The sequence below is a fragment of the Grus americana genome, chromosome Z (genome assembly GCF_028858705.1).
Source record: "Grus americana isolate bGruAme1 chromosome Z, bGruAme1.mat, whole genome shotgun sequence".
NCBI classification, from domain to species: Eukaryota; Metazoa; Chordata; class Aves; order Gruiformes; family Gruidae; genus Grus; species Grus americana.
In genome coordinates this window covers 38,577,877-38,599,091 of record NC_072891.1, presented here as the reverse complement: position 1 = coordinate 38,599,091, position 21,215 = coordinate 38,577,877, and the positions used below count along the sequence as shown (strand labels likewise).

General features: G+C 39.2%; 1 protein-coding gene across 2 annotated transcripts in view; it reads left to right on the top strand.

The window, feature by feature from the left end:
* MLLT3 (MLLT3 super elongation complex subunit) overlaps positions 1-21,215 on the top strand; it is a 136,168-nt gene that overhangs the window by 77,372 nt on the left and 37,581 nt on the right. For both annotated transcript variants that reach the window (XM_054809401.1, XM_054809400.1), the window contains exons 5-6: positions 11,841-11,960; positions 19,681-20,292. In XM_054809401.1, the coding sequence (XP_054665376.1) occupies positions 11,841-11,960; positions 19,681-20,292 (732 nt within the window). The remainder of the gene's footprint in view (positions 1-11,840; positions 11,961-19,680; positions 20,293-21,215) is intronic.

Below are 21,215 nucleotides of genomic sequence, written 5' to 3'. Positions count from 1 at the left end.
CCGCTGGGCTGTCCTCCTGGGGAAGAGGCTTCTTATCTCCAGCCTGAGCCTCCCATGTGTCAGCTTATGCTGCTGCCTCTTGCCCTCCTGCCACACACCACTCTGGAGAGCCTCACTGTGTCTTCTCCATCCCCTCCCATCAGTGCCAGGGATGCTGTTGGGTGCCCCCAAAACCATCCCTCCTACTAGCTGAACCAGCCCTGGTCCTGCAGCCTCTCCTTGCAAAGCAAGGGCTCCAGCCCCCTGTCTCAGTGGCCTCCCCTCATGTCCCACTGTTTTGTTGGTGGTGTTTCTGTGTTGGGGACCCAAGCTGGAGGCAGTGCCTGGGTGGGGTCTGACAAGCACCAAGCAGAGGGTACAGTCCCTACCCTCCACTAGCTCTCAGGGCTATGACCTGCTCACGAGACTCTAGGCACTGCTGGCCCTTGCTGCTGCCTAGGTACGCGAGTGGCCCTGGCTCAGCTCGCTGCCCTCCGGTGCCCAGGGCCAACCCCCCAGAGCTGCTTCCCAGCCCTAGCCTCACTGCTGCAGGGCTCTGCCTTGCTGGGACAGGGCTTGGCATTTGGCATTTGTCCTGACTGTATTTCATGAGGCTGCTGTTAACCCCTTCCTCCAGACTGTCTGCGTCCCTCCTGGTGGCAGCCTTGCTCTTGAGTGTCAGCTGCCCCCTTCCCCAGTTGGTTGTCATCTGCAGCCGTCATGAATAAAAAGTGTGTTCTGTCTCCTCCTCCATGTCACTAGCAAGCCTTCATATTGTCAGTTTACTAATGTAAATGCTTATCTTTTATATTTTTGAACAGTCGTAACAAAAATGGGCAGCCCTATTTGGTGGAATTAGACAGTAGTAGGTTCTGGGCTGGAGATAAGATGGAGCTAGTGTGAGAATATTCAGTCTGCCAAAGAGGATCTTTGAAAGCAAAGGAAAAATAAGTATTGGGTATAGTCTGAAAGACCTTGTTAGCCTCCTGGAAAAGAGAACTGTTACAACTATAGTTGTATTGAAATAGAAGCATGAGCTGTGTTTTGTGTTTGAATTTATTAGGTGCAAGAGGGTATCTCCATGTCTGGATAATGTATTGGCTCTTTAGTATGTTTGCAAATAAAACATCAAGATTGTATTCTGGAAAACTTCATGAGCCACTGCTTTAATGTTAGTCGTATCAGGTCAGTTTTCAATGGACAGGTTCTACCCACAAGTATAATAAATCTAAATGATGCCAGCAGGGAATTGGGGGGCGGGGGGGGGGGGGAGGGTTGGGGGGGTTAAAAAGGTAAAAATAGGAAGCATCCCTTTTATTGCTTATTTTTTGTGCCTTTGAATTTTGGGTTTCTTGAATTAACAAAGGCAAAAATGTTGCTTAATTGTAAATGATGAAACGTGGGGTGTTATCAAATTCTTTCCCTGAAAATATCAGTCTGGTCAATCTTAAAATGCTTTACATCATTGCCTTTTGTCTTCTGGATGCTACAAACTGCTTTCTCCCCTGCCTCTTTTTTTTTTTTTCTTTTTTCTTCTCCTCCATTTTCCCAATTTCCTTCCAAGAAATGGGTCCCTTTTTTGGAAGCTATCGGTGTTTCTTGCTTCCCTCTATAGGCTTTCTGGCCTAGGAGTTTCTGATCAACTTGGTAGAGATGATGTAATAGCATTCTGTCTGTCTTGTTACTAAAAGTTTCCATGAAGGGAGACTTATATCTCCCAGCATTGAAAGGCCTGTTACACATTTATGAAATGCTGTACACAGGCTTTTCTTTGACTGTTGAAGAAGCCCTGGAAAGTTGGCTCTCGCTTCCAAGTGTAAGTAGAATAGACAACTGAATGAATTCACGAAACATTAACTCACTTGTAACTTCCATGCTTTAGCCTGAGAAAAGCATTTGCAGGATAATAAAGTATGAGATGGGTTTACTTATACTTATTTATAAGTCAAACAATTAATACTTCTAGTTTGTGGCTGTCTTCAAGAAAAAGTAGAAGTAACAAGTCACTGAATTTCCTTGATGGGCAACAAGTCAGGCAAAATGAAGTTCATGTCCTTCAAAATGAATGAGATGCCATATTAATATAAAAAGCTAAGTGGCAGCTTTAAGAAAAGCACTCTAAGATGGTGGACTTGCGCTCTACATGCTTTTAAGTAATGGTGTAAACCACTTGATTTCTATGCACCTTGAAAGCCAGATCTCTCATTAGTTTTTCTCCAAGCAAAAGTCATGGGATGTGTCATTCCACTGACATAAAATACTAAACATGATTCTTTATTTCTCATTTGTATAAACATATGTATGTTACAAATAATATGTCCTTCTGAAGGGAAAAGTGCAGGCTCACCTGGCACCTGCTTGCTGCTGTATTCAGTATAGACTTGCCTGTGTGTTTGTCTCTTGCTGCAGGTTCCTTGAATTATCTCTTGGATGCTCACAACTCCCCTTTTCCCTCACACATATGTTTTGTGGTATCCCAGATGTGAACTAGTCAGGGAGACTTGCTATAGCCAATTTCTTTTGTCTTTAAGGCTAACAACCCTTTTTTGTTGTTTTAAAATGAAGTGCTAGCAGTCTGCCAGTGCATTCTCATGGTTAACCTTCCCCATATGCATCCCATCCTTCATGTGTCCAAAGGTCTGACTGGTTATCCTGCAGTTCACTGCAAGAAAATAAGAGTAACATTTAGATATCCCAAGTAATTGAACAAGTGAGAACACAACTGTAGCACAGCTTTGCAGTGCTGCTGTGGCCACTTTAGTTAAGGCAAACATAACATTTAGGATAGTGCCAGTCATGTAGATTAATTCTGTGGAATAGTTCTATCTTAGCATTTTATCAGATGTCACCAGAATTGAAGCATAAATGTGCAATCATTCACCTCTAATAGGAGATTAGCAACTTGATGATTTCTCTTGCAATCTGAGAATTACTTTTTCAGCCCTTACAAGAAGAAGGGTTTGATTTTGCTGTAGAGATTGTATTTCTGTAGTCAGGGAGGTGAATATGAACCTTTGGTTCAATCTTACAAAGGCCATATGCCATTTGCAAAATTCTTTCTCAAAGTTTTCCACCTTCAGAAACATATTTTCTATGCTAAACTTCCTCCCACCCCCTGAAAAGATATAGTTACACTCAAGTCCATCTCTACTATTTACCTACTTTCAGTTGACCTTGTTCTCATAAATGTAAGAAGAAATGTTTACAGGGGAGGTAAAATATTTTCAAGAGTATGCTAGGCAAATTCAATCAAACCATTCAGTGTAATTGCTTGTGTTCCATCTCTTTGCATATATATTCTAAATGATATTTCTTTTAGAAAAGTTTGCTGTGGAAATGATGCCACTGAGAATTTTTTGCACTGTTTACTCGGTGTAGTGCCTAATGCTGTAAAGCTAACATGTATACAGATACGACTCGTGAATTAGCAGCATATACCACAATCCAACCTATTGCTTGAAATCCCCGAAGACACCCTGTATACAAATGATGACTTTTAATTAATCCATTTCTTCCCAAGCTGCTGGTAATGACAGAACTATATACGTGTCGTCTCCTACAGAGCTCATCCTCTAGACACAGCACGAAATTATGCATGAGTAGGTACAGTAGGACTGAAGTTTTCATCAAGTAAACACCAGTAAGCATTGATCCTTAGGCAGTCATTCCTTCCTAGATTTGTCAGTTATGTTTTCTGATTAGTTTCAGCCTCTAAACATGAAAGACCCTGAAGGAAAAGAGGCAGCACTGTGATTCCCGTGTTATGGATATAGGAAGAGGGATGACTGGGAACTTAGAGTCATTAAAAAATAATTTTCAAATTTGGAGTAGATTTTGAATGTTGAATCCCACTAAAACCATTTATAAACAGGGTCTATTTTGTGTTGTCAATAGTGCTGGTTCTGTTGCTTTTTTGGCTTGTGTGTTTTTCAATTTCAAGAAAAAATTTAAAATTGCACCTAATCTACTTACTGAACCAGTAGAAATAAATTAATTTTGAAGATGCTAAATGACAGCTACCTAACAGTTAAATTGAATTTTGCCTCTGGAAACATAGACTTGCTCAGGCATCACTTGTTTGAATATGATATTATGAATAACTTACTTTTGATGCCTGCAGGAAAAAGTAATGAAAATGTTTTCAGTCCATGTTAAGACACCAATTTAATACAGCCCTGTCTCCTATAGCTGCAAATATATAAATAAAAATGTTTGTACTATGTAATACTCCCACCTTTTTGGAAGGATACTCAAAATTAGTTGTTTAATCTAGGAGTACACAGACAACATTTAATAGTTGAATTTTCTTTCATAAAAGGAAAAGCCTTATAGATGCCCCTTAGAGAGCAGTTACCACTGTGGACAAAAATAGTAAAATTCATAACAGTATTACAGATTCACATGGCTATTAATGATATAGTTTGAAGTTTCAGATTTAGAGGATGCAAGGAATAGGTCACTTTTAGAGTAGTAACGATTCTTTTTAACAACAGAGGTGTCCTTTTTGTCTGTTTTCTGTAAAATTAATTTGGAAACACAAGCAGCTCTGTTTCTGTAGCAAGGCAATTCTTTTCTGGAAGACAGCTGATCTGTTAATGAGTCAGGAGAGAGAAAGAATCATTCTGAGAGGAGTGCAATTTTTAGAAAACAGTATCCAGGTAAAAATTCAGTTTTTGCCAAGAAACACTGCATTCCGTTGTTTGAATTTTTTTTCAAATCTTTATGTTTTTACTGTTTTAACAGTTGAGAAGTGTCTTTTCAGTCACTTGAGATGCCTGCATAATGCCTGTTCTAAAAGCTATGTTACTAATCCATGTAATGAAGAAGAAATCATGAGGATTTCTCTCTTTTCTCTATCCTCCCTCTTTCCTTGCAATTCCTGTGTCAGTTGGAATAGTTGGCTTATAGCCAGAGCCAACCTTAGGTATAATGCTGCTCTAGGGAAGGGATTATCTTTAATCTTGTACTTTTCATAATTAAGTAATTGAATTTTCTTAAACTATATATTACTTTACTTTCAAGCAAATAACTTAAAAGAATTTTGGAAGATTTTTCTATTCCCTTGTGAGTGTTTTTGGTTTAAATAGGAATAATAGTTGTTCAGGACAGCTGGATTTTTATTGTTACCCTTAGTGCTTTCAGAGGTGAATGAACATGTTCTTAAATGGAAAACGATGTGGGGTGCAGCAGCCCAGGACCACACAAAGAAGTCCTTTTGTCTGCTGCTGATGCACGATGAGTACAATTCATCTGCAGGGCTGCAGAAACCTTGCGGTAATGGTTCATTTTTCCTGGAATTCTAACAGATAGCTCGTAGCTTTTAATGAAAGTATTTTTTGAATTTTTCTGCAGCACACTGTGGGGAAGCTCACTGACCTGTTCTGAGGCTGCTTGTATGAAGATGTTCTTAGATTACCAGCTGAGTAAATGAAACTACAACAGGTAGCTTGGTGTGTGTCTGTTTGAGGCAAGATTATTCCAGCTTTGCTGATGGCCTCCTTTCATTCAGGAAAATGAAAAAGTAGGAGACAGACAACAGCTTTTTGGTAGTGGTTCTTTCTCCTGCAGAAGCTCTAATGTGCTTTAATAGGGAGACTGTGTTGATCTGGAGCAACTGTGACAGCTCGTGCAGTTTCTAACTGTGTAAGTATCTATGTGGAGTGGTGGACCTATGACACCTACACATCAGGGGTGGGATGATGTGCATTTGTAGAAATTGGCAGTAAGAGAAGACTAGCTTCCATGGAACATTTTCAGGCTGTTTCTCAGGCTTTCTGTACTGGCATCTGAAAAGCAAAGTTGTTTGTTGTTGGATACCTGGGTACTCCAAGCTGCCAAACGTGTTGGTGGATAAGTGTTGGTTTTGACAGGTCAACTTTTTGTAAGGAGATTGCTGAATCATTGGTTAGTAGGTTTATGGACAGGTATTACAATTTCATAGTTTTTCCCAAATTGCTGGAAAATAGTGGAAGAGGATTCCCAATTATATTAAGATAATTGGTGGTGCACAGTTGTTGTTCCCTGATCCTTTCCTTTTTCAGCAGTGCATGGAACTACATAAATTAAAGACATGGCAATTTTTCATTCCACAGCACTCAGTTGTCTTGAGCAGCAAATTAGAATGCCCTTAGAAGGTGCCTGCAGCTTAGGTGTTATGCAGACTGGTCACTTCAGGTTGATTAAGTAGGTAGGATCATTTCTACCCAGTAATCTGAATACCAGAGGATTTGCTTTACCTACTGTCTTTTTGGGAAAAATAAGTTTTCCTTTGCCCTCGCCTAGGAAGCTTTATTTAAAGCAACTGGTAGACAAAGGTTTTAAATACAAACTCAACAGCTGCATGCTAGTGAAGTGGGTGTTTGGTGAACCAGAGGCAAGATATCACTACCAGCAGATCAATTTGAATGCTTGTATGCATAATGATTTATTGGCGCATATGACAAAAGGAAAAAAATCTTTCTCTAGAGGTGGACTGGCAAGAAAAGTGTTGGAGAGGTGGGGGTGAAGCTGTCTTATACATGAAACAATGAAAGTAAAAGATAGCTTATGTATACTTGTTCTTTTGATCTGTGGTAGGAGTTGTTTACCATAGTAGATAATACCAGCATGATATTCATGTGATATTTGTATACTCCAATATGATTTAGACTTGCATTGTTTTTATAAATGTTTCTTAGATACATTATTAGGATGAGATCTTGTTAAACCTTATTTTGATCTTATCATGGTGGAAGGTGTTCCTGCCCATGGCAGGGGGGTTGGAACTGGATGATCTTTAAGGTCCCTTCCAACCCAAACCATTCTATGATTCTTTGATTCTATGATCTCTTCCCTATGATGAGCTAAAACTTGTATGGAATGGCTTATTAGTGGTGGTGCAGGAGACCTCCTAGTTACAGTGTAAACCAGAAGAAAGCAAAATTAAGAAAGGTAATTTTTTCTTCTCCAGGTTTAATGTTGTGTGTTAAGTAGCTGCCCACACTGATGTTACAGTTTTCCTTTCACAGAAAAAGTGCAGTGTAGAGTGGGACAATTGCCTTCCTTGACATGTGTCTTAGTACAACCTATTCTGTAATTCCCATATCATTTGTACCTTGGTATTAAACTGTGAAACTGTTTTCTCTTGGCCATGTTTCTAAAGCTTATCCAGAACCAGGTACTTCAATCCACCCAACTGTTTTTTAAAACCCTTTAGAATTTGTGAACAAGCATGTCTAACATCGTACTTTTACATGGCCTGTTACTGTCACTGTTGACCACATGAAAGACAGGCTGTCAGATTAGCTAGACCTCTGCTCTGCTTAAATATAATCAAGCTAAATCTTTGAGGAAACAGCAAAAGTGTTTATGTCATGCCTTAGATAGTGGTGAATTCAGAGTGTGATTACATGGCTGTTTAAACTGTCTTGCTTAAAGCCCAGCTGTTGTCTCACCTTGCTTCATTAACACCAGCAGTGGTGTCCTATTCAACCAGCTTGTCTGATCCCCCTGAGCTGCTGACTTGTGGAAGGGGCTGAGGAGAGCAATTAATAATGTTCCTGGATTTTGTCACTGAAGTAATTCGTTGTGGGAGCAGACAAGTACCAGCCACACGTGGTCTTGTGTGGCTGGCTTAAGCACAGGCCGTGGCCGTGTCCTCAACCTATTGGGGTGTGCTCTTCTTTGCAACAGTAAGCTAGCAGGAAACTTCCAGTACAGAAAGGAGGAAACAAGTAAAAAAAAAAAAGTACATGTAACATGGCTGTGCTGGAGAACTCTTGCTATGCTTTTGATGAGCTTGCTTCAGAATTAGTGGCTTGCTGTCGTAAGTTCATTCCAACCTTTTTCTTTTGTGTAGCCTTACCTTAATGTAGCCATATACATACATATATGTAAGCAATATATGCTGCCACTGTGACAGTGGCAATGTAAAAGTAGGGACTTGCTCTGAAAGCTAGTTGAAGTACATCTGCCAGGCTGTGTGTCTGTGTTTGGCTAATGGGAGGACAAAGGACAGCTACCCGCTGCAGAAATTGCTATAATTCTGTCAGCTGAGCTCTTTCAGTAGTAATACTTAAACTGGATGTATAGCTGTCTCTTTCCTAAATTTAGCTGAAAGGGAAATGCATCTCAATTCCAAAAAGTGTTTGTAATGTAGGGGCATTTTACATAGATAATCTTGGCAAAGAAAACAAAGATTTTGGAAGAGTTCCTGGAGAGTTACTTAATGTTGATATTAACTTTATTCTTTGAGAGTGAGGAGAAGGCAAATGATTATTTTTTTTTTTCTCATATAGGGGACTTTAATGAGGACCATATCCTTTTTCTGATAGAGATCAGTTTGGAAGGCAGAGGTGTGTTTTTTGTTATAGGGGCCAAAAAGTTAAGTTTACATGAGATTTTCTTGGTCTTTTGTCATCTTTACAGATGGCAAGGTCTATAGTCTGAGCTGAAGTTCTATCTTACGGCATACGTTGTTAATCACATTAAAATTTTGAATCTACCAATTGCCATTTTTCATAGGATTTATAATGAAATAACAGGCTGCAGGATTCAATACACTGAAATTTTTAGAGCTCATAATTTGGAATGTGCAGGTTTTATATTCTAAAAACTGTATGAAATTTATTTTCTCTGTGTGAAACAGGATTTGCCAAATCTGCCATACCTTGGATGGTACTAATGCTGTTTATCTGGCCCTGCAGATCTTCCTATAGACAGTCATCCTGTTTCTAAACAGACAGTCTATACTGTGACTGTTAGTGGTCCAAATACTTGCCCAGAAACAAATATCTCAGAAGTCCATACACTTTTTAAAAACATCAACTTTCTAAGAATGTCTGTGTATAATGATGAACATATAAATATTTCTAAACTGGAATGTTTCTGAATTTTAAACAGAAAATTTATGCAGTGGTTGAACCTGTTTGTTTTAGTGAGTCAGACTTTTATGCTCCATGGAGAAAATGGCAGCTTCCAACCCTAGAAGAAAGAATACTTGACAGTTTTTTTTATTTCTTTGCTTTTAATTTCAATGTAGGGCAAACCCTGATCCTCCAGACTATATTTTCCACATGGATATGCATCTTTCTGTCACATGAGTGTATGAACACAACTACTTTGTGTTAATAAAATATCTGCTTAAACTCTACAATTAATGGGTAACCTTATGTCTACTTTCTCTGAAATGTGATTTGATATTAATGTAATTGGTATTTTCTGTGAAGTCTGTGGGTTTAAAACATTGCACTGAGTTTAATTTAAAGGAGAATGATCTTATTTAACCACCCATTTGACTTAGTCTGTGAGAGGAAATAATGAGATACATATGCACTTTCTCTATCTGTTGCACAGGTTTATGGTATGCACATGTGGCTACAGATTTTCCTTGTCTTTGTTGCTGATTGTTCCTTGTTAGCTTGTGCATTCTCTTGGATTCAGCTGGGCTGAATTCAGTCAAAAACATTGGCAAGTTGAGGTTGAAAAGTATTTGTCACACTAAATGAAATCGCTTACTGTGATTAACAATAGCCAATTGCTATTGATGTTACCGTGATTACAAGAAGGATGCCTTTGCCTACTTGACTTTTGAGAGTTCTGGCTCCTGGCAGGCTCTGTTGTAGGTGTCCGAGAGATGGAAATGACGAATTGAGGAGAAAATACATTACATGCCTTGTATGGAATCTTACTTTACAAAATGTTCAAATACATAAGTAACTTTTAAAGATTTAATTTTTTTAATACATGAACCTGTGGTAAAGGAAGGGGAACAACTTGATTGCCTTCTTCCTCCACCTTTGGATTCTAGCAGTGGTGCTGAAAGATACTCAACTTACAGGCTAATAAGAGTAATGTTTATTACCTAGGTATGATGCTTAATATTCTCCAGGCTACTACATGATCTTTTGAACAAAGTTGTCTGCAACAAGATTCATTTGGAGTGGTGTTTAAATAAAATTTTTTAGAATATTTTAAAATCCTGTCTTGAAGAAGCTGTAGGCAGTAAATACCATCTTGATTTGGAGGTAAAATGTGGGGTATACATATCTACATCCTAGATGTCCCAATTTTGCACTTCCCATTCCTTCTTTAACATAATGTGCATGAGGCATATGATGGGTCAGTCTCTCCCACCCCCAATATCCGAGGGTGTTTTGATCATGTGAAGAGGCAGGGTGACCACACAGGGCATCTGCAAAACCAAGTGTGACTTCATGCATGGGAACCTGAACGCTTGCAGGTACAGAGCTCTGCAACTTCTCTCCAGCTTTGCAGTGCTTGTCAGACAGCAGGTAAGCTGTCTCTGGCGTTTAAGGTTTTGAAACAATAGATAAATCAATAGCTGTGCTAGGAAGCAGTAAAATCCAGGTACAGCAGCACCGGAGCAGAAGACAGGAGCTAGCTGAGTTTCGTTTAGATGGAAGGCATGAATCTCACATGTCTGGTAACTGCTTTGTGACAGCTGATTTATCTGTGGTCTCTGGAAATGATCTGTTTGTACTTACGAGTCTTTAAAATCAAGAAAGGGAGCTAGACCCTTGTTATAGCAAAAATACCGCTTGCTCACCAGCCATGCAGTTTCCTGTACTCTAGATAAAGCAGAAGCTTAAAGTTAGAAGTTGAAGTTATGAGCTGTGCTGCTTTCACATTAAAACCTCAGGCTGCTTTTACGGTGTATCTTTGTGATGGGTTAACCTTGGCTAAGGGCTGAACTCATTCTGCCTCCTCAGCAGTGCAGGGGGAGAAGATAGGATGAGAAAGCACGTGGGTCAAGGGAGATTGCTTACCAGTTAATGTCATGTGCAAAACAGACTTGACTTGGGGAAAATTAATTTAATTTGTTGCAAATTAAAATAGATTTGAGTAATGACAAACAAACAAAAAACCCCAAACAAACAAAAAACCCACTATCACCCCCTGACACCACCTTCCCATGCTCAGCTTCTTTCCTTCATTCTGGACTTGTCTATATCTCCTCCACCTCCCTGATCAGTGCAGGGAGATGGAGAATGGGGTTTGCAGTCAATCCATAACAGCTCCTCTGTGCCGCTTCTCCCTCCTCACACTTCCCCCTTCTCCAGCACAGGGCCTCTTGGTGGGCTGCAGTCCTTCAAGAACTGCTGCAGCGTGGTGCCTCCATGGGTGCAGGGAAATAACTGTTTCCACTGCCTGGAGCACCTCTTCCCCTCCTTCTTTGACCTTGGTGTTCACACTGCAATTTCTCAGAAATTTCTTTTTCCTTACCTCCTCTGGCTGTGCAGTGTTTTGCCCTTTCTTAAATCTGTTTTCCATGCGGTGCCACCATCTCGCCTGAGGGCCTCAACCATGTCCTGTGGTGGGTCCCTTGGAGCTGGCTGGATCCAGCTGTGTCTGAAATGGAGGAGTCCCTGGCCTCTCCTCACACAGGCCACCCCTACCACCCAAACCTTGCCACCTATACCCATTACAGTCTTCCTTCACGTTGCTCTAGCTGAAAGTGAAGACTGCTGCATATACATATTTATGGGATCTCAGCAGCCTGCAGAGCTTTTTACTGAAGGTGGGATGAACTTTCAAGTGTACTAGACATTGCTCAGGACAACAAAAAGAGTGCTAAGCATGTGGATGCCGTGACATGTGAGCAGGCATAATAGAACAAGTTATGCCATTTTCTGAGGGACTTGCGTTGTATTTGTGTGGAAGCTGAAAAATGTGATTTGCTCGTTAAATAGAGGATGGCAGTGTGGTTTCTTTAACCCATCCCCTGTTGAGAAGAAACATGGATACTGTTTGTTGGAAAAGTTTTATTCTCCTACCAATGTGATATGCTAGTTCCTTAGCCAGGTGAGACTCTCTGTCTCTGTTGGTAATGTTTGACTGACACGCTTTCCCTCTTAAAACAGATGATGGTAATGTCAGATGGCACATCGTTCTCTTCAGGACAGAGCCTTCATCTCCCCAGCCTTCCCAGTAATGCCCTGTCTTTTTCTGAAGTGAAGAAGAAACCATCTCATGGGCCAAAGGTGAGACTTATTTTGCCAGAAGATATTTGAGCCAGGGGTGCTTTCCCTGTGAATCAACTTGAGAAAAAAATATTTCTAGGTATTTTTGCAACCTCATGACATAATCCAGTGATAATAGGTCTTGACATTTCTTTGTTGTGCTTTTACTGTTCCTCACTTGAAAATAATGCAGAACAAGGATGGTTGTGAGACCAGGTGCCAATGAAGGTACTGCTTGTCTGGTTTTTGTGCTTAGCGTCTGATTGCTTAGGCTAGGACGCATCTGCATCTACTCGGATACTGAAGATGAGTTACTTCTACACTTTACAGTCTGTAATAGGGTTCTTGTGAGGCTGGGTAGCTCTCTGGAGTTCAGGTTCCAATCACTTCTTTGGAGTCGGCTGTAACGTTGATTCACCTGAGTCTTGCATAGCATACCAAAGCAGGCATACTGAGGCTTGGCCTAAATAAGCAACCCAAACATGGGCAGAAGGATTTCAGGGAGGTACAGACATGACACCAAGTCCTACACAAATGTTGTGGTAAGTCTCGAATATTCAGTGTAAATACTTTCACAAGCAAATGCTAACCTGGGATGTCATTTTCTGAACCATATTTGGACAATGAACTTTAGTCTGGTGTAGAAACCTGACAAGTGTGGAGTGTGGTTGGGGTGAAGCAAGGGTGAATGGAATCTTGCATGTTTGCTGCACTCGTCCTTATAAATGAATGTCTGAAATCTTTCGGTTTTGCTGAAGCAACCCAACCACCTGCAGTTAGTTTGACCCACAGCAGGAAGTTACAGGAGTTGGTAGGAGGTTAGATGTGCATCACATCTCAGGATTGTATTCAATATCTGTCAAATTGTTACCCAAGAATGTTTTTTAACTATTTGGTTTCAAAATAGGGATGTTCAGCAGCAGTGGTGTCTATTTGAAATTATTTGTTTTTCAACCTTGTGTGCTGTTCACTGGAGTTTTTAGTAGTGGGAGGAGATGTTATATCAATACACTGTTTCTTGCCAGTTGGTGTGAATATTCTGTTTTTCCTCTCCCCCAGCAGTCTTTGTCTCCTCCTGTCCAACTTAAAACACACACTAATGAGCAACTGTTCTTGTATCTTATAAAGAGTGAGTTGTAAATATTTGCCTTACTGAGGATCATCAGCTATTTTTGAGAAATGGAAATGTGAAGTAACCTTGGGTTTAGTACAACAAAAAAGTTTGGTTTTTTTATGATGGATCCTGGGAGCTGAGAACCCTTGGATTTTTGTCTTTAGGGTTTTTGTTTTGGTTGGGGGGCAGGAGAGTTCCAGCCAATGTGTAAATAGATTTTTGTTTTGTAATTTGGAATAATCCCAATGATAGAAAAACTTCAATGTCCAAATTTCATTTAGATATGCCTGTAGATTAGGAGCTGTAGACAGGTCTTGGTACTTTTTGGGTGTAAGTTGTCTGTACCATAACTCTGAGTACATACACACCAGGTGCCTGCACTGGGTGATTTGGGGATTTTTCTGCTGCAGCAACAGCCCTTTCATGTCTTTGCCTTGGTTTTGGTTTGTTTTGTGTCTGTGAATACTAAAGTAAACTTTGAGGTCAGTTTTAAACTCTTAAGTATGGAAAACCAGAACCTAAGAATATTTGCTTACCCATTTGCCATTACAAAGCACGATATAGGCTTTCTGGTTAGAGGAGAATTGCAGTTGTCAAGACAGTAAAACCAGTGCAATGAGGTGGTATTGTTGGTTTAGCATTCACTTATAAAAAAAATATAATGCAGTATGAAGTAAGAGAGAACTGTCAGTTTGCTTTCTGTCACATCCTCTTCTGAAGTCTGTATTAAAAAATATGGATGTTTGTATTTCTGAAGTTCCATGATTTTATGTTTAGTTTAATGGAGATGGTATTTGTGAGCCCCAGTATTGTGATTCTAAAACAAAGCTTTAGTCTTGGATATACAGAAGACAGGCAGAAATGCATGAAACCTTACTTTCTGCATTTTTTCAGAATATAAAAATAGCTGCAGGCTAGCTACAGATACTTGTGTTGCTTTTATATCAGTTGTATTACTGTGCCGGTTTGTATTATATAAATGCTACATGCAGAGAATACAGCAAAACAGCTTGATTAGTTTTGTTGGGATGATTGTGTCTTTTGGAATGAGCTGTAGTGTCAGCTGCAGTGAAATGGGGTTTACCTTATAAACAAAAAAACCAAAAGCTCTTACTCCCGTGTGTGACCAGAAAAAGAAAAAAAAAAAAGAAAAAGAAAAAAAAAGAAAAAAAAGAAAAAAAAAAGATTAAAAAAAAGATGTTTTATGCTCCCTCTTTTGTCTTTCTCTGTCAAACCGGTATGCCTTGTAATTCTCCATCTGCTTCTAATTCTCCTGATGTCATTGGTCTTAATAGTTTGGTGGGCTGGACAAGCTGAAGTGTGGAAAGCTTTGTAAATGTGTGATACAGTAATAATCTGTAAGAAGAACTAGCAGCAGGTAAATTCACCTCTAGCATGCTGGTAGCAAGTGGAAGAATACCACAGTATTTGTGGAGGCTTTTAAAATGTTGTAAGGTTTGGTTTTTTCCCTGAAATCAGTTACTGTTCTTATTCAATAATAAACACATTTGTATTCAACAGAAATGTGAATTGCCTTGAGCAAGTAATTACTTTTAGATATCTTCCTAGTCTTTTCCTCTTAAGAGACAGAGGCTTATTTGAGACTAATTCCAGTCCATTGGCTTAAGCCGGACACATTATTTCAATAGGCATAACATTTGAAGAAATGTTTTTTTATTACAAATTAAAATAATGCACGTTTTTTTGATCGCTAATCCTAAACTTGTAGACCAAACCCAGAGTACAGTAGACTGGCATGGCCATAGTAATGTGCTCAGTTTAATGACTTAATAAAATTTAATGAACCACCTCTCTCTCCCTGCAATTGCTTCATTTGCTAATTGGGTTCCTAAAGTCTGTCAGGAACTGGAGAAGCTTGAAATGATTTCCAGAGGATACTGCTTATTCAAACTCATGTTCAGCCAAACTGGGAATTAAATTTTGTGCTGTGAAGTCAAAATCCAACCCCACAAGATATACAGAGAGTTCAACACCATTTTTTGCCTTGCAGATTAAAACATTTCCGTAACTACAAGTGTGTTAAGTGTGTTACCTTTTGAGCAGCTGTCATTGTCCATTCGGATCTCTCAAATTTACAGGACAACATACTCTGTAATTTAAACTTTATTAAATAAGCTCATTGAGAAATACAACAAACAAACACGATAAACAGGGCTCGGTCCCCTTTCCCCAGACTAGTCTATCACGTTAATTCACTTATTCACCACTCAGGTCATACGGTTTCATAATTTATAACCTGTAACTCTTGATCCATGCACTTAGGATAAAAAAAAAATAAAAAAAAATTACCAGGCCAACGGTGAGAGTGGTCATCCTTCCTCCTCTGTCATGATGCAGGCATTGCCTGTATCACACTGGGAAACAGAAATGCCTCAGCAGTCCTGATGATGATGGATCCGTTTCAAAAGCTTTTTTTTTTTTTTTTCATAAGCTCATGTTTTATACCTTCCATCTTAGAGGTTTGGTTTATATAATTTCTGTAAATTAGCAGACACTGATGAAACTATCAGACAAAGATGACGGCTGCAGGAGACAGCAATTTTCAGGTGACCATGGCTGCATAATGGCCCTTTAGCTCTTTCTGACCACCTGTCCTGCCTATGTGATGCTCTCACTGCTCCCAGCATACATCAGGCCTTAGCATGAGCTGCGTTAGCCAAAATCTGAGTAGGAGTTGGGTGCAACAGTCACGGTAGCATGGTTTTTCTCTGTTGGTAAAACCTTAGATTTTAAAAGTAAATATTTTAGAAAGCATGATAAAAGATCCGTTAGTACTGCTCTATGAAAGGGATTATATATCTTGAAGTACTATATGTACATGGTGTTATTTGGCTTAAGAAAAGAAAGCTTTGCAGGTATTTTAACATGCGTGTAATCCCCTGTATTTTTCTTTTGATGTTTGTTATGCAATGTTTCAAAGTCTAACATTCACTTGGCTTGCTTCAATATTTGATGAATACACAAATGTAACCTATGGTGTGTAAATATCTTAACTGTCAAAAGCCCATGATTTCCATTTTATATATGAACTTGAGAAAAGACTGTTTTATTTGTCCCTCTTAACAGAAATACATCATTCATTCTTATTCCGTGAAACACTTCTTAAGGTGAGAAGGAAAAGAAACATTTAAACACCCTGTTAAATTTTGATAAATGAGAAAATGGATTGAAAGTACATTCTGATTTTCAGTAAGATCTGTGCTGTACATGATGTGAATATTTAGCCACATTTCATCCCCTCCAGCCTTCCACGTTCAGCATTAGGTTTGATATAATTTTACCAGTGAATATATTTGCATTTTTTTCTGTCTTACAAATTTTATGTTCCTCTTGCTGTTTCCTCTTAAGTCATTGCAGCGTCATTGCAGAAACTTAGGAAATAAGAAAAGATTTTTTTTTTACTTAGAGAATGATATAAAGCAATGGGTTGGCTGTCTTAATGAAAGAGTAGCTTTCAGTGACCATGGCAGGCCTATGTATGTATATGTTTATATATGTCTATATCATAAGTACGTCATGTACTTGTACTGTGATTTCTATCAAAACATCAGCTTCCATGTTGTAGAAAGAGGAAGGAAGTGTGGTTTTAAAATTGAAAAGGCAAGAAAGATCTCAGGTTCCTATGGATTTTTAATACCATGGACCTATTTCACAGCTCTCATCTGTTGGAAAATCACTAAAATGAGTCTCTTCTTTTGCAGCAATTTAAAAGAAACATAAGGTCTCCATCCAGTTTACTAATGGCACATATTTTATTCCTCCCCAGGACTACACTTACAGCTCTGGTGTGATAGAACAAGATGTGAAGATAAAAGCACTAATAGTTCAGAAGCCAACCTTTGGGGTTGGTGTTGCATCAAACAAAATATGGCACTTTTCAAAAAAAAAAACTAAAAAAACCACCAAAAAAGGAGTTTTGACTAAAGTAAAACACCTCAAGGAATGATTAGTACTTTTTTACTTTTGTTTTTTAATTACTGGCTTATGTTCATAATTACTGGCCTGGGAAATGAGGAAGTGCCTTACTTTCAGCTATTCAAATGTCATCATAAGATTGTTCATTGTTGATACTGTTGCCCATTGTTAATGTTGATGCATATATATTATATGGGTATATAGTTAGATTTCCATATCTGACTCAAAAATACATTTGCAGTACTGATGCAAGAAACATCTGAACAACAGGCACAATTGAATAATTTGTGCAGCGCTGTGTGAAAATTCAGTGTTTCACTAATTAGTTAAGAAAATGAGAAGGGAAAAAACAGTCCAAAGTAATTATTTTTATTTAATTATTTCCACCTATTGCTACAGAGGAGAAGGGAGAGCCTGCTCTTTTTGCACATATGTATAAACCATTTGGGTCCTACAGCATTAAATACTGGTCTGTCACATCCTGACTGGACAAGTCATAAGCAGTTAGTTATCTGCCAACAAGGATTACACAAGTGGATGTATTGTCAGCCTTAATTTCTCCTCTTGTTGGCACAACTGTCATTAAACAGGCTAATTCTGTTGTGTTTTATTGGGCGCATTTTTTTCAGAGCAGTTCTACTGACTTTATTTTTAAAATTAGTCAGCCCCTGCAGAGGTTGAGTCTGGCCACATCGTGCTTTGGTCCTTCAGTTTCCAGCGCACTGCTGCTCTGCTTTCTGCGTTGTGGTAAAATGGTGGTTAAGTAAGGGGGAAGAAAGCTAAATATGTTTTCCCCTCTGCAGTTCTGTAAATCTGTGACAATGTTAGACAGCCAAACAAACCGCATCTACATCTATACTAAAGGGTTGTTGTGCTTTAACCCCAGAGGGCAGCTGGGTCCCACGCAGCCACTCACTCACCACCCACCTCAGTGGAATGGAGAGAATCAGAACGGTGAAAGTGAGAAAACTCATGGGTTGAAATAAAGGCAGTTTAATAGATAAAGCAAAAGCTGCGCACACAAGCAAAGTAAAGCAAAACAAGGAATTCATTCCACACTTCCCGTGGGCAGGCAGATGTTCAGCCATCTCCAGGACAGCAGGGCTCCATCACATGCAATGGTTACTTGCAAAGACAAATGCCCTAAATCCAAATGTCCTCTCCTCCTTCCCCCAGCTCTATATGCTGAGCATGATGTCATATGGTATGGAATATCCCTTTGGTCCATGGCGGTCAGCTGTCCCAGCTGTGTCCCCTCCCAGCTTTTTGTGCACACCCAGCCTACTCGCTGGTGGGGTGGGGTAAAAGGCAGAAAAGGCCTTGGCTCTCTAAGAGCACTGCTTAGCAATAACTAAAACATCACTTTATTTCCAGCACAAATCCAAAACATAGCCCCATACAAGCTAATATGAAGGGAATTGACTCTGTCCCAGCCAAAACCAGTAGAAGAGTCAAAAAAGAAAAGCACATTCTTAACACTGTAGAATGCTAAGTGTGGGTTGCTGGTAAAGAAAATAGACCTAGGGATTTGTACATGAATTTCATACAGATGAAAGCATATCTGATCTTATACACAAGAGAATTTTGGGTACCACTTTGGTCTGCAGCTTGCAAAGGACTTGGGTTAATAACCAACCAAATTATTAAAAGTGAAACCCAGAAGTGCATTTGTAATTTTTATAATGACTAGCACCATTTTTAGTAGTTCCCCTTTTCCAATAATGCTTTCCTTGCATAGAAACTATGCTGGAAGAACACTTTATTGTAAGTATTGTTTGTCATCTTCTCTTTCAACCTAAGAATTTCATTAAAACTGTGATTCTAGAACTCTGTATTGGGACACCCCTAACTAAATATATATGAGTGAGGAATAATGCTGATCTACTCTTTCTCCTTTTGCCTGAGTCATCACCCTTTCAGAAACCCTTCTCACAACTGTTGAATTTAAAAAAAATGCAACAAAATACTCAACAGAGACAGCAGCAATATATACAGAGAAGAAAGCTCTTTTAGTAAAGCGAGCTTTCCATAAAAAGACATTGACTGCTGAGATCCTGTGTGAAATCAAGTCTTCCATAGCCAGGCTGGACCCGGAATTGTTATTGTGTATGAGGAAAAGGGTCTGGCAAAAGCTGGAGAGTTCCACAGTGGAGAAGTCACGCTATGCCTGAAATGTCATCAGGAGCACATGTTTTGCTCTGATTCTGAAGTAACCCTGTTGACAGTATACGGTTCATATCCAGATCTTTCCTTATTATGTGTTTTGGTTTTTTATTTTTTTTCCTGATAGCTAATGGTCATGGCTTACATATCCTAAACTGTCTTTATGTCCACCTTATGATGTTTCTTTAAAAACATATCTAATTCTTAAGATCAAAACTAATTTGTCTTGCAGATACTGGCAAGAAGTAGCAACCACTTTGTTAAAAACATAAGTTGACCAAATTGATAGTTTGTATCTGTTCTTATATAGGTATTTGCAGTTTCTGGTTTTCAGCCTACAGTTCCAAGTTTTTAATATGACTCCCATGTCTATATTGTGTATATCTTTTGGGGCTTTAAGGGTTCTTTTCCTCTCTTTTTTTCCTCTTATTTTCCTCTCTTTTTTCCTCGCTCTTCTCTCTCTCTTCTCTCTTCTCCTCTTTTCTGTTTGTTTTTTTGCAAGTAAAATTCTGCATCTCCTTTTTGCAGGAACCAACTAGGATTCTCAATACAAATAGCAGCAGCAGCAGCAGTAGTAACAGTTTTTCAAAGACCCACAAGTTAACAAAGGAGCACAAGGAAAAAACTTCTAAAGACTCAAAAGAACATAAAAGTGCCTTCAAAGAACCTTCCAGGGAACACAACAAATCTTCCAAAGAACCCTCTAAGAAACCCAAAGAAAACAAACCACTGAAAGATGAAAAAATAGTTCCTAAGATGGCCTTCAAGGAACCCAAGCCCATATTCAAGGAACCAAAATCTGAAAACACCCCCATCCTTACCATAACAGGTGGGCAGCAGCAAGAAAAGAAGACCCCCACAAAAAGGCCCTCTGTTTTGGACTCTGACGAACATTCTGCAAAAAAAAGAAAAAAAAGTGGCTCGGATTCGTTATTTAAAAGTTTTTCTAGTGCCCCACCACTGATTCTTACTTGTTCAGCTGACAAAAATCAGACGAAGGATAGATCTCAACTCAAGGTGGGGAGAGTCAAAATTGAAAATGATGCACTGGAAAAGAAGACGCCGACTTTGCCACCATTTGATGATATCGTAGATCCCAATGATTCCGACATGGAGGAAAACATGTCCTCCAAATCTGAAGTAAGTGGTGTTTGGTTTTGCTTCATATGTGTGGAGTATTCCCAGTCTGTGGGATTGTGCACCGTATTTGTATTTTTCCATTCTTTTCTCCTGTCTAGTGGCAGATTGTTCAAACTGAAGGCTGTTGACTGCCGGCTGTTCCAACTTATGCATGTTTTAGTTGAATTATATTGCTTATTCAAGTCTACTCAATTTATAAATCTGTCATCATTATGACGAATGAGCATATGGGAGATGGCTATAAATAATATTGCTCTTTTGATCTTGTTCTTTTGAATTTCATGCTTCTTGTGAGAGAAAAGAAAATTGATTTAAATGCTTGTATTTCACACCCTAAGTCTTTGTGTTCAGGTATTACAGAATTCAGTACATTCAGGAAAAGATTACAGTAAATCACAGTGTTATTTGTTGTTTGTCTGATAAAAAGGGCAGTTCTGTGAATGATACCAGTTTTGTGGAGAAGGAGGAGTTCCTACAGTCCTTGCTGTGATGAGGAGAGTCTATCCAAAGTAGCAGGCTTACCCAAGAATACATTTTATGGAAACTTGCTTTCCTGAAAATATTTGTCTACCATGCCTGTTCATCTTTTTCAGGCATCATTTGCTCTTGATGATTAGGATTTTAATAATTCTCCTAGCAGACTTTGGGGTTCAGAAAATCTTTTATAGAGAGACAAGTAGAGAAGGAAAAAAGGGGTAGGAAGAGAAGGCTTGCTTGGTACCAGTACTGGTGCTTATGGCAAGAGGTAGTGTGCATGGTAGAGAGGAAGTCTTCCCAGCCATGCCTGTTCAATTCTCCCATTTTTCTGTTTTCTGTTGTGTGCCTCTGTTACTGCCATCAGATTCATAGCCCTGCTTGGTCTCTCTGGAACAGACAATAAATACCCTGCTGTGAGGAGGTGTCAACATTAGGTTTTTACTTCA